Source organism: Ornithorhynchus anatinus, chromosome 1, assembly GCF_004115215.2.
Source record: "Ornithorhynchus anatinus isolate Pmale09 chromosome 1, mOrnAna1.pri.v4, whole genome shotgun sequence".
NCBI lineage: Eukaryota > Metazoa > Chordata > Mammalia > Monotremata > Ornithorhynchidae > Ornithorhynchus > Ornithorhynchus anatinus.
In genome coordinates, this window is record NC_041728.1 from 131,784,249 (window position 1) to 131,796,609 (window position 12,361).

Below are 12,361 nucleotides of genomic sequence, written 5' to 3' on the forward strand. Positions count from 1 at the left end.
CGTAAAGCTTGCAAATCACTAGGTCCCTAACCACCACAGGCCCTTCCCCTGAATTTTCCTAATCCGGCTATTTGCTGAGTTGTTATAACTAGTATATAATGATATATATAACCTTTAGACACAAGTAAATCGGGACTAAGGCTAGGCTTCACGGCTATCGCATCTCCTTGAAAAACATTAGAAGACAACAGGAAACGAAGACCAGACTAACCTTCCACTGTTCTTTTGGAAGCAGTTTCACCACGACCATGTCGCCATTCAGGGCTCTGTTCCGAGCAACAACCCCATCGATAAAAATGTCCCGCGTCCCGTCCTGTGGGAGAAATAATTCAGAAGTCAAGGTCCAATAACACTTACAGTTAGAAATTAATTTCTCTTGTTTTAAATATGTACAATCGAGAGACTACCCATACTCCCTTCTGCATCGCCCTTGCTCTTGGATTTGCAGCGTGGCTCAGTGGAAAGAGCCCGGGCTTGGGAGTCGGAGGCCATGAGTTCGAATCCTGGCTCTGCCACTTGTCAGCTGCGTGACTGTGGGCAAGACGCCTAACTTCCCTGTGCCTCAGTTACCTCATCGGTAAAATGGGGATTAACTGTGAGCCTCACCTGGGACAACCTGATTACCCTGTATCTACCCCAGCACTTAGAACAGTGCTCGGCACATAGTAAGTGCTTAACAAATACAAACATTATTATTCTTATTATTTGCACCCTTTATTCACCCCCCTACAGCCCCACAGACCTTATGTACATATCCGTAATTTATTTATTTATTCATATTAATGTCTGTCTCTCCCTCTAGATTGTAAGCTCCTGTGAGAGCCTGCCTGCCAACTCTCTTGTACTCTCCCAAGCGCTCAGCACAGGACTCTGCACACAGTAAGCACTCAATAAATACTAATGATTGACTGACTGACATGATCTGCAAGATGCTACAGAGAAAGTCAGAACAAACTCAACCTTCGTGGAACTGATAAACTTAATAGGAGCAAACGTCTTTACATTAAATCACTTCATGGACCAGGAAAAGGAGAGAAGTAACCGGCTCTTAATTTGATCCAAAATTATGGGAATGAAGGGGGCTGCAATACTTTCCTTAGATTAGCAGACATACACTGGCAAAGGAAATGATCCTCTGAAGGCATGGGGCAGAGAGAGGAAGGTGAGAGAGAGAGAGGAATGGGAGAGAAGAGCTTTTCTGAGAAAACAGAGGAAGAGAAAAATGAGCAACCACAAATAACTCATGAGAGAAATGACTACTTGCATATTCACACACCAAAACCACTACACCAGCAAACTCAAGGAACCAGAAGTAATAATAATAATAATAATAATGTTGGTATTTGTTAAGCGCTTACTATGTGCCGAGCACTGTTCTAAGCGCTGGGGTAGACATAGGGGAATCAGGTTGTCCCACGTGGGGCTCACAGTCTTAATCCCCATTTTACAGATGAGGGAACTGAGGCACAGAGAAGTTAAGTGACTTGCCCACAGTCACACAGCCGACAAGTGGCAGAGCTGGGATTCGAACTCATGAGCCCCGATTCCAAAGCCCGTGCTCTTTCCACTGAGCCACGCTGCTTCTCGTAAATTAACAGGAGTGATAAGGAAAAAGTCATTAGTTTTTTTGTTTTGTTTTTATGGCATTTAAGGGCTTACTACATGCTAGGCACTGTTCTAAGCGCTGGAGTATATACAAAGTAATCAGGTTAGATCCGATCCAAGTCCTACATGGGGCTCACAGTCTTAAGCCCCATTTTACAGATGAGGTCCTGAGGCCCAGAGAAATGACTTGCCCAAGGTCACACAGCAGACAAGTGGCAGAGTGGGATTAGAACCCAGGTCCTTCTGATTCCCAGGCCTGTGCTCTAACCATTATTCATTCATTCATTCAATAGCATTTATTGAGCGCTTACTATGTGCAGAGCACTGTACTAAGCGCTTGGAATGAACAAGTCGGCAACAGATACAGTCCCTGCCGTTTGATGGGGTTACAGTAACACTGTTTCTCATTTGGAAATCAATGGGCCAAGACCCTTAAAATTAGGAGGTCCCACGGAAGAAAGCCTCCTTCTCTACCCTAACAGTCCTGAAAGTTTAAGCCAAAAGTCATGGAGACAACAGAAAAGCCTAACATATGCAGAGAATTTCACTTTGGAAGGTAAAGGAAATCATAAGGTCAGAAACACCACAAATATAATCAAAACGATAATGATAATTATGGTATTTGTTGAGCACTTACCATATGCCAGGCACTGGGCTAAGCGCTGGGGTGGACACAAGCAAACTGGATTGGACACAGTCCCTGACCCGCATGGGGCTCACACACTCAATCCCCATTTTCCAGATGAAGTAACTGAGCCCCAGAGAAGTGAAGTGACTTTCCCAAGGCCACACAGCAGACAAATGGCAGAGCGGGATTAGAACCCACAACTTTCTGACTCCCAAGCTCATGCCATGCTGCTACTTCTAGCACAAATAATTCTGACGCCCTTTGCCCAAATGCGATATGGTCTCCTGGTCCAACTCAGTCCCAAACTCATTCGGTGAAGTTGATTTACATGGGGGATTGGTGAGTTTCCATGCCTGGGAGTGACGGGGAAACCCCCATCTCCCTTAGATCAGTGCAAATTCCCTTTTTCTATCAAGTGCTGACAGCAGAAGGGCAAAGCTCTCGAGTTTATTTGCCGATGATGAGCAAAATTCCTCCATAATGATTCTGCCAAATGGGGAGATTTAGAGGAAAGAGACACGGTTCAGCATGCACTCAGGGATTACTACAAATTAAAAAGCCACACTTAAAATGGCTCATAAATCTGTTGACAAACATATATTTCCACAGGTTTTGACTCTCATCCTTACCAAATTCCAAGCAAGTCCCTAGGGTGAAACTGGCAAGAGCCAAATGAATTGTGTGGCTTTTGGGGAGGGTGCAAAATGGCCACCTCAAGCCAAAGAGGTTTGTGAGTTCAAAATTCACTCTGAACAGGTGGCATGGCACTGCCAGAATATTCGGTGTAAACTGAAAACCAGAAGCTCCAGATCAACATCAAGGCGCTTTTGCTATGCTCGGGATGACTCAGAACTTCTTTCTCTTTTTTTGTTTCTCAGTTTCTGGAACAAACTAACGACCTTCCTGTAAACGGGAGGAGAGGGATAAAAGGAGAGGTACAGAGAGAGATGGGGAAGAAGAGAGAAAATGGGGAAAGACAGAAAGGGGAAAAGAAGGAGAAGCATGAAGTAAAGAGAGACAGAGAGTGACTGCTGCTATCTTCCTGAGGTAGCCAAGCTGAAACCTCACTCCATCGGCAAGGGGAGCTACTGTGTTAATCAATCAGTCAATGGCATTTATTAAGCACCTACTGTGTGCAAAGCACTACGGCAAGTGCTTGGGAGATTACCATACAAAAAGGTCAGTAGACACAGTCCCTGCCTACCATGTGCTTACAGTCTAGAGGGTTAAGGACAGAATCCTAAAACTACTTCAGAGCGACTCTCTAGAGAAGCCTCTGAGAAAATGCAGTGGGAGACGCGGCGTATAAATGAACCGCGAACTGAAGACCGAAGCGTGGCCTGGGAACCTGGATTACTTTCCACAATCTTGCTTTCCACAATTGTGCTTTCCACAATCTGTAGACCAGTACAGGCACCTTTGATTTCCCCTGAACAGAATGAGTGTGCTTTGGAGGGCATCCTAACCCATAACTGTGTCCAAATATTTGCACGGAAATGCCTCGTTTAGAAGCAGCTACAACCACTCCTGGACAGCTTGCTCATTTCAGATGATGAGGAGGCTACTGCTCATCACGGAGCAGCAATGTCTGCTGGCAAGAGCCCGGGCTTGGGAGTCAGAGGAGGTGGGTTCTAATCCCGGCTCCTCCACTTGTCTGCCGTGTGACCCTGGACAAGTCACTTCTCTTCTTTGTGCCTCAGTTACCTCATCTCTACAATGGGGATGAGGACTGTGAGCCCCATGTGGGACAGGGACTGTGTCCAACCTGACTACCTTGTATCTACCCTGGCACTTAGAACAGTGCTTGGCACATAGTAAGCACTTAATACCATTATTATTATTATTATTATTACTGCAGTTATTCTCCTATCCCAAGAAACAGAATAGACCTGAAAGCCAGATGAGCTGCAGGCAGCAAAACACAGGCAAATCCATAAATGTTGCAATACTTTTTGTTTCTTGTCTGACTTATTTGGAGACCCTTTTCTAAGTCTGGACCTCTTGGTGTACAGATCAGATTGAGGGCATCTTGAAATTATGACATTTAAGACCCAAGTGCTGCTCAAGATCAGTTCTTCCTAAGGATCTCCAAAAACTTGCTAGTACTTGGCCATTACTTGCCAAGAACACCCTGCTTTTCCCAAACCCACCAAAGGACTCGGGGAAGAAAAACTGAAAAAAACCCCGCCAGTGATAGTCTTAGAGACTGCGGTAAAAAAGAAGACGGTCTGTTATATTATGCCTCGATACCTGGGGAAAAAATGGAGGGACAACACAATTATGCCAGGAAAGTTGGAATACTGTATCTTCCAAGAGGGGGAATTACTCCCTTCAGACAAGCAACAAACTCAACAGCTGTGCAAAGGTTGCCTCCCATGACAAGATGCAGAAAAATTGTAAAGCCTCTTGGACCAACATAATTCAGATTGGAAGCTGCACTTTAAAAAAGGCCAGATTTTTACATATGGTCCTGCTTCTCCCTCCTTGCCCTCTTCCTCGCCCCCAAAACTGATGCCCCATGAGCAAAATGGAGGCTCAATAAGATCAGCTTATCTTGACTTATTTTTTTTAACCCCACCTTGTCTTAGCCTGATTTTATACCTCCCTTCAAAACCATCCTTATTGTGAGCCAGGAGGAAACTGGCAGATCAGTTTATCTAATTACCCCCATGAATTTTGGTGGAGATTTTTTTTTTTTCCACAAGAAAACTGAAATCTGTTTCTCTTCTGCCAGCAAAAACTAGAGTGGTGACGCACATCAGCTAAACCAAGACACACTGCCAAATGTGAAACAAAAGAGAATTTCATCTTTAACATAGCTGATAACTCACTCGCATTTATAGGTGCATTCATTTAAATGGATATTTTCACTCTACCCAAGGCAATGCTGACTAAATAGCTGTAGTTAGAGGCAAAAAAAATTCCCAGTAATTTAAACAAATGTTCTGTTTTGATAAAGGGATTGTATTTCAGCACTATGAAATACCTAGAGTAGAGTCAGCACAGATGTCTGAGTGTGGGATTTACTACCACCTCCCTCCTCCACACCTTTCTATCTCACCTATAAAAACTAAAATGGACCTAACCATGAAAAACACCTACTAGATGAAGCCCTTTTATCCCCTACTCCCTCTCCATTCTGCATCACTTAGGCACTTAGATCTGCACCCTTCAAGCAGTTGATGTGTCCCCCATGCTCAGCCCCACTGCATTAGATACATATTCGTAATTTATTTTAATGTCTGACTCCTCCCTTCAGACTAAGAGCGCCTTGTGGTCAGGGACTGTGTCTACTCACCCTCTTGTACTGTACTCTGGTGAGCACTTAATACAATGCTCTGCACATTGTCACCCAAAGTCACAAAGTCATACTTATCAGCTGTGTGACTTTGGGCAAGTCATTTAACTTCTCTGTGCCTCAGTTCACTCATCTGTAAAATGGGGATTAAGACTGTGAGCCTCATGTGGGATAACCTGATTACCTTGTATTCCCCCCCCCCAGTGCTTAGAACAGGGCTTGGCACATAGTAAGAGCCTAACAAATACCATTATTATTATGATTATAGTAAGCAGTCAATAAATACCATTAATAGAGTTTTTGTCCATTCTACAGTGGCCAAAATTAGAACTAGACAAATAAAATAAATAATCCATCATTGATTTCTTAGAGGTTAATCATCCAGTTCAGGGACTACCCCCACCCTCTGCCCCCCCAAAGATTTTCTTTGTCTTGCTACCACTTTTTGGTCATTACGTTACTCTCTATCAGAGAGAATGTAGGCAGGAAAAAAAGAGGAAGAAAGGAAATCCAAGCAGTCAGTGTTGCTGTCCTTGTAAAAGCCACAAAATTGGAGTTTTAGGCTCAACTGGGGCTATCATTACCCTGTCTTCCTCTCCTATATTAGTCTGGCAAAGTTAAGTCATACCTGCCACTCTAACTTGAGATGTGATAATCCCAGCGAAACAGGAGCTGAGACTATCCATCAATCCATCATATCAAGTGCTCATTTTGTGTGGAGCACTTGCACTCTGGGCTTGGGAAAGGACAGTAGAAGTGAAAGAACAGTAACAGTGAAAGGTGAGGTCTTTGGCTTGAAGGAGCTTTCAAGCTATACTTTGAAGTGAATTAGAGCACAGGCGCGTGAGTCAGAAGGTCATGGGTTCTAATCCCGGCTCCGCACTTGTCTTCTGTGGGATCTTGGGTAAGTCACCAATTCTCTGGACCTCAGTTATCTCATCTATCAACTGAGGACTGAGACCAAGAGCCCCCTGTGGGACAAGGACTGTGTCCAACCCAATTTGCTTGTATTCACCCCAGCGCTTAGTTCAATGCGTGGCACATAGTGAGAGCTTAACAAATACCATAATTATTATTCTTATTCCTACTCTGAGTTATCCCGCAGTTCAAATGGGGCAAAATTATCAGTGCCACCAACCTTTAGTGGGTGCCTACTTTGCCAAGAGCATTGACCTGGGTGCTTGAGACTGTGTAAAAGAAGACGACAGGATTCTCCTGCTGCATCAGGAGGGAGAAGGAACAGCCCTCTCTCTGCTTCCCTTTCTCTCCCTTCCTACTCGCCAGCCCTCATTCACGGAAGAGGCTCCTCAGAGGGGAGAAGAGGAAGATGAGGATGCCTTTGGACCCCTACTTACACTACTGCCAGGTAAAAACACAGGCCGGGCCATTTCAAGTTGGCCCTATTGAAGACTGAGCTGAGCTCTAGAGACCGGACTTAAATACTTCCCAATAGGAAGCACTAAACACCTACTGACTCTCGAAAGGACACGTGAATCTCTCCCTGAGAACGTGCATCCTCCTTGTCACTTTAATTCAATCAGGCTACTGAAATCTGGCTGGTCTCTCCTGTTCTTTCATAAGGATGGAATGCATAGATCAACATAAACAGGGCTCTCAAACCAGCATGAAAATATTCTCTTCTCCAACACCCTCCCTTTTTCCTTTTGTAAGATCAAATTATACGAACTGCCCCTGACGACATCAGCCTGACTAATGAAGACCCCCTGAACTGGCAAAACCCCTTATTCACAAGTCACTGACGTAGGAAAGGCCACGACTGTCCAATGGGCAGAGACCTTGGGGCCAAATTATCCCGACCGCGCAAAAGCATGAATTGACCCCCACCAAAAAAGCCCCGCACGTTATTTTTGGACAAACTTTACAGATTAGCTCATGCAGTAGATCGAAAGTAGATAGCGTATTTGTTTAGGGGAGATTAACTTTAAATCAGTGGAAAACCCCATAAATCCTCTTGAGCCATAAACCAAGGGTGTCCAGTTACCCTAACTGGTGGGCCTCAACCTGGGTTCAGCTGTCTTTTACACTCCCGTAACAAGTGTCCCCGATTTAAGAACAAGAATGTTTTTTAGGACTGAGGGGACTGATAATTAAAAAGACCTTTCACTTATTTTAGTTTGCCAAAATCCGAGCCTGGCCTCAATTTGGTTCGACTCGATCACCTTTCGATTATTGCCCAATATTTACATTTCCAATTCACATAGAGTTCAATTACCAGATAAGAACACATGAGAGCATCTAACAGGACACTGATTTTTCAAAATCACTGAACTTACCGGGGAAGGAATAAAAGCTTCATGGAACTTCTTCGGATTTATTCTCAACAGGCCCTTAAAAAATAAAGAAAAGTTCAAGCTAAGAAACACGTCAGAAGCATGAAAGCTGTATGTAATACCATGCGGAATCATTGTTGACTACATGACAAAAAATTTAGGAACATGCTTGAAATACTACAGCTGCACATTAACATCTCCATCGTAAATCCCCATTTTAAGGCTGGCATCTCTGCCTTGTGAACACAGCAGGCTGGGACAGAGCGCACATGATGTCCACGGAGACACGATAACTCGTCGGTAGAGCTCAAAAAATTGCCACCTAACAGGATTTTCGATGTACTTCCAGGTTCCAAACCAGAAACTTGTTTTACTTTGAAAGCCATAAAGTTAGTTCAGGACTAGCAGGAATAATTTGCTTTTTAATACCCCTATTAAAAATAATAATTCAGACAGTTTTTGAATTCAGTAAGTCTCACGCTAAGTCTGATCACTGGGTGTCAGATGATTAGGGCGCAGATTCTTCTTCCAAACCACACATCTGACTACTCCGGCCCCTCTTCACTTCTTCGGGTTCAGATGGGGTAGAAACTTACACTGGGCTATATGTGATGCATAAAGCAATGCTGACCGACTACCAGGCCCCCCGGTTTCCCTTCCAAATTCACGTTATGCAAACAAAACCTAAACGGTCTGATTCTTCTGTATAACATGGCGGAGCCGATGGCTTGGGGGGAGGGGAGGAAGGGTCGATTTCAAAAGAGGGTTGTTTTCTGTGGCAGTTAGCTTAAGCAAGAAACCGTAGGCCTTTGCGAGCTCCAGCTGCGGCCTGCGCTCCACCAAACCACCCTGGATGGCGGTCATTACTTTCTAATAAATCAGACTCAAAAGGTGAATTGAGAGGGTGTTTCAAAAACCCTTTCCTGCAATGTTGAAAGACACGATATCATTAGAAGAACAGGTGGAGATGTAAAATATAGTGGAAAATCATTTCTCCTTCATTGATCTGCCAAGTCTCGGTTATGAGCTTGCCCTACAATCATGAGTGACATCATTAACACCTTAAGCGGCATTTTCCTACGCTACGTCAGGTACAAACGGCAACGTCCCTCCTGCTTTAGCCCACACAGGGAGGGTGTCCGAATTTGGGTTTCTGACACCTGAGGTCTGGTTCTGGTGGGGGCCGGTCGGCCAATTACATGAGTATTCTCAGACTTGCCTTCCAAAGAAGACGGCTAAAACACTGACTAATTTCGGTCTAATAAAAATCAAACTTAATATAATGACTAACAGTTGCACTAATAAATGCTTCAGTGTTATATGTTCTTAGAGTTTAAAACCTTGTTAAATTCACAAAGTTGGAAGAAGGCTGCAGTGAGGTGCGTGGAATTTATTCCATGTGAGTGCTTGCAAATTCGGTCATCACTTGAAAACGCCGGTGGAATTGCTTCTCAAGAGCTAATGGCAACAAATGGATTTCTCTTTGGGTATTCTAAGAAAGTCTCTGAGTACGGGAAAATGCACTGGTCGTAAATACAATTTTTGCTGGTTTAGGCTACTGCATTAAATTTTAAAACAGGTTTTATTGCAAATGCACACCTCAGGCTTTAGGATTGACAGACAATCACCTGGATGACAGAAAGCTGGGAGCTTTTTTTATTGGGATTTATTCATTCACTCATTCAATCGTATTTATTGAGCACTTACTGTGTGCAGAGCACTGTACTAAGCACTTGAAAAGTACAATTCAGCAACAAATAGAGACAATCCCTACCAGCAATTGGTTCACAGTCTAGAAGGGGGGAGACAGACATCAAAACAAGTAAACAGGCATCAAGAGCATCAATACAAATAAACAGAATTATAGAGTTAGCATTTACTACATCAGTCAGTCGATCACAGTTATTGAGCGCTTACTACCTTCCAGCCTCTGTTCTAAGTGATGGGGTAGATACAAGCTAATCACGTTGGACACAGCCCATGTCCCACATGGTTCTCACAGTCTTCATTCCCAATTTACAGAGGAGGAAACTGAGGCACAGAGAAGTGAAGTGACTTACCCAAGGTCATACAAGCAGACAAGTGGTGGAGCCAGAATTAGAACTCAGATCCTTCTGACTGCCAGGCTACTTCTCTATCCACTAGACCACGCTGCTTCTCAAAACTCTCGGTTACACTCACTGTGTGACTTCGGGCAAGAATCCTCTAGAGTGTAGGCTTGCTGTGGGCAGGGAACGTGTCTGCTAATTCTGTGTACTGTACTCTCCTAGATGCTTAGTACAGTGCTCTGCACATAGTAAGCACTCAATAAATAGGATGTGAGATGAAAGTGTACTCTCTCAAGCACTTAGTAGAGGAATCTGCACATAATAAGTGCTCAATAAATATCACTGATTGATTGATTGACTGACACCTCTCTATTCTGGGCCTCAGTTTTGCACATTCACAAAATGGAGAAATGACACCAGCTGCTATGGTATAGTAGATGAAGCACAGGCTTGGGAGTCAGAAGGTCACGGGCAGAAGGTCACGGGCAGAGCGGCTTTGTCACTCAAAGTGGCTTGTCCGGAGGGTGGGAGTAAAAACATTGGCCAAGTACTTGCTTGGGACGTCTGTACACCAGGGACTCTGCTAAAGCTCCAAGACAGTCAGGATTAGATATTAAAATGGGGGATGAGCAGGAATCGCTGGGACCAGTTAAATGGGCTCCCCGCTTCGGATGATACATCACGTGCCCTATTTAACATTAACCGTCAAGTCCGGAACAGAAACAACGGAGAAGTGGAATTCAATCGAGCCACAGTCGATCAAAACGGTGTCTGTCATATCCACCACTGCTGACTGCGATGTGTGAGGAGGATCACAGAATACTCAAACAGCTGCTCTACCATTTCCCCATTTCAGATCTCTGAAACAAAAGCCTGAATGTCATATCGCAACCGAGGACAATTAGGAGAAAGCAGCGGAAGAAAGTCCAACCTGGCATACAATTAGAAACTAGTTGACTCGCTAACAGGATCGCAATATGGAGAAAAATCAAAATGGCATTAGGCAGCACGTGGTTTAGTGGTAATGAGCCCAGGTTTGGGAGTCAGAGGTCGTGGGCTCTAATCTCCACTCCTCCATTTGTCAGCTGTGTGACTTTGGGTTTAGCTTCTCTGTGCCTGTTACCTCATCTGTAAAATGGGAATTGAGACTGTGAGCCCCTCGTAGGATGAGATTATCTTGTGTCTATCCCAGCGCTTAGAACAGTGCTTGGCACATAATAATCGCTTAACAAATACCATCATTATCATATTATTATTTCCCTCTTCCCCTCTGCTTCTCCTCCCCTCCCCCCGACCCTCTGCTCTTCCCCCTTCCCCTCCCTTCAGCACTGTGCTCATTTGTATAAATTATTACCCTATTTATTTTGTTAATGAGGTGTACATCTCCTTGATTCTCTTTATCTTGATGATGTTGTCTTGTTTTGTTTTGTTCTGTTTTGCTTTGCTGTCTGTCTCCCCTGTTTAGACTGTGAGTCCGTTATTGGGCAGGGATTGTCTCTATCTGTTGCCAAAATGTACATTCCAAGCACTTAGTACAGTGCCCTGCACATAGTAAGTGCTCAATAAATACCACTGAATGAATAACCAAAAAAAAAAAAAAAAGGCATCAAGGGGCAATACACACATGCGCACGTGCACACACATGGTAGATGAAGCACTGGTCATATCGGGCACACAATGAAACGTGTATTTGTAAACTGTGTGATCTAGTAGATAAGAGCACCAATCCATTCATTCAATAGTATTTATTGAGCGCTTACTATGTGCAGAGCACTGTACTAAGCGCTTGAAATGTACAAATCCAGAAATCAGGATTCTTGCATTTGAGTCCCAGATCCTCCATTTGCCAACTATATGACCATGGACAAGTCACTTAATCTCAATGGGCTTCAGTCTCCTCATCCGTAAACGGGAGGATGAGATAGATGGTGAGGCTTGGGTGGGAGAGGGACTGTGTCCAAGCTCATTATCTCGTACCAACTCCAGCAATTAACACATACCATAATTTTAATGCTTTACAGTCAGAAATCTGCAAACCCAAATAAAGTATATCCAACTCTGCTATATTGTACTCGCCCAAGCTCTTAATACAGTAAGAGCTCAGTGAACTGTGGGAGTCCCTCAGAGTTCAGTTCTGGGTCCCTTTCTATCTTCCATCTACAACCACTCCCTTGAAGGACTCATTGACTCCCATAGCTTCAACTACCATATCTATGCGAACAATTTACCAGTCTGCATCTCCAGCCCTGACCTCTCTCCTCCTCTGCGGTCTCGTATTTCCTCCTGCCTTCTGGACATCTCTATTTGGATGTCCTCCTGACGCCTAAAACGTAACGTGCTCAAAACGGACGCTCTTATCTTCCCATTCAAATCCTGTCCTCCCCTTGACTTTCCTGTCACTGTAGACAGCACCACTACCTTTACCATCTCAAAAACCCATAATCTTGTATTAAGCTAGACCCATCTCTCTCATTCAACCCTCATATTCTGT

At 44.1% G+C, this 12,361-nt stretch overlaps 1 protein-coding gene across 2 annotated transcripts in view; it reads right to left on the bottom strand.

Moving 5' to 3' along the window:
• DIS3L2 (DIS3 like 3'-5' exoribonuclease 2) overlaps nt 1-12,361 on the bottom strand; it is a 450,189-nt gene that overhangs the window by 364,386 nt on the left and 73,442 nt on the right. For both annotated transcript variants that reach the window (XM_029065889.2, XM_029065897.2), the window contains exons 4-5: nt 7,826-7,879; nt 212-313 (exon numbers count right to left, since the gene is read on the bottom strand). In XM_029065889.2, coding sequence (XP_028921722.1) covers nt 212-313; nt 7,826-7,879 — 156 coding nt within the window. The remainder of the gene's footprint in view (nt 1-211; nt 314-7,825; nt 7,880-12,361) is intronic.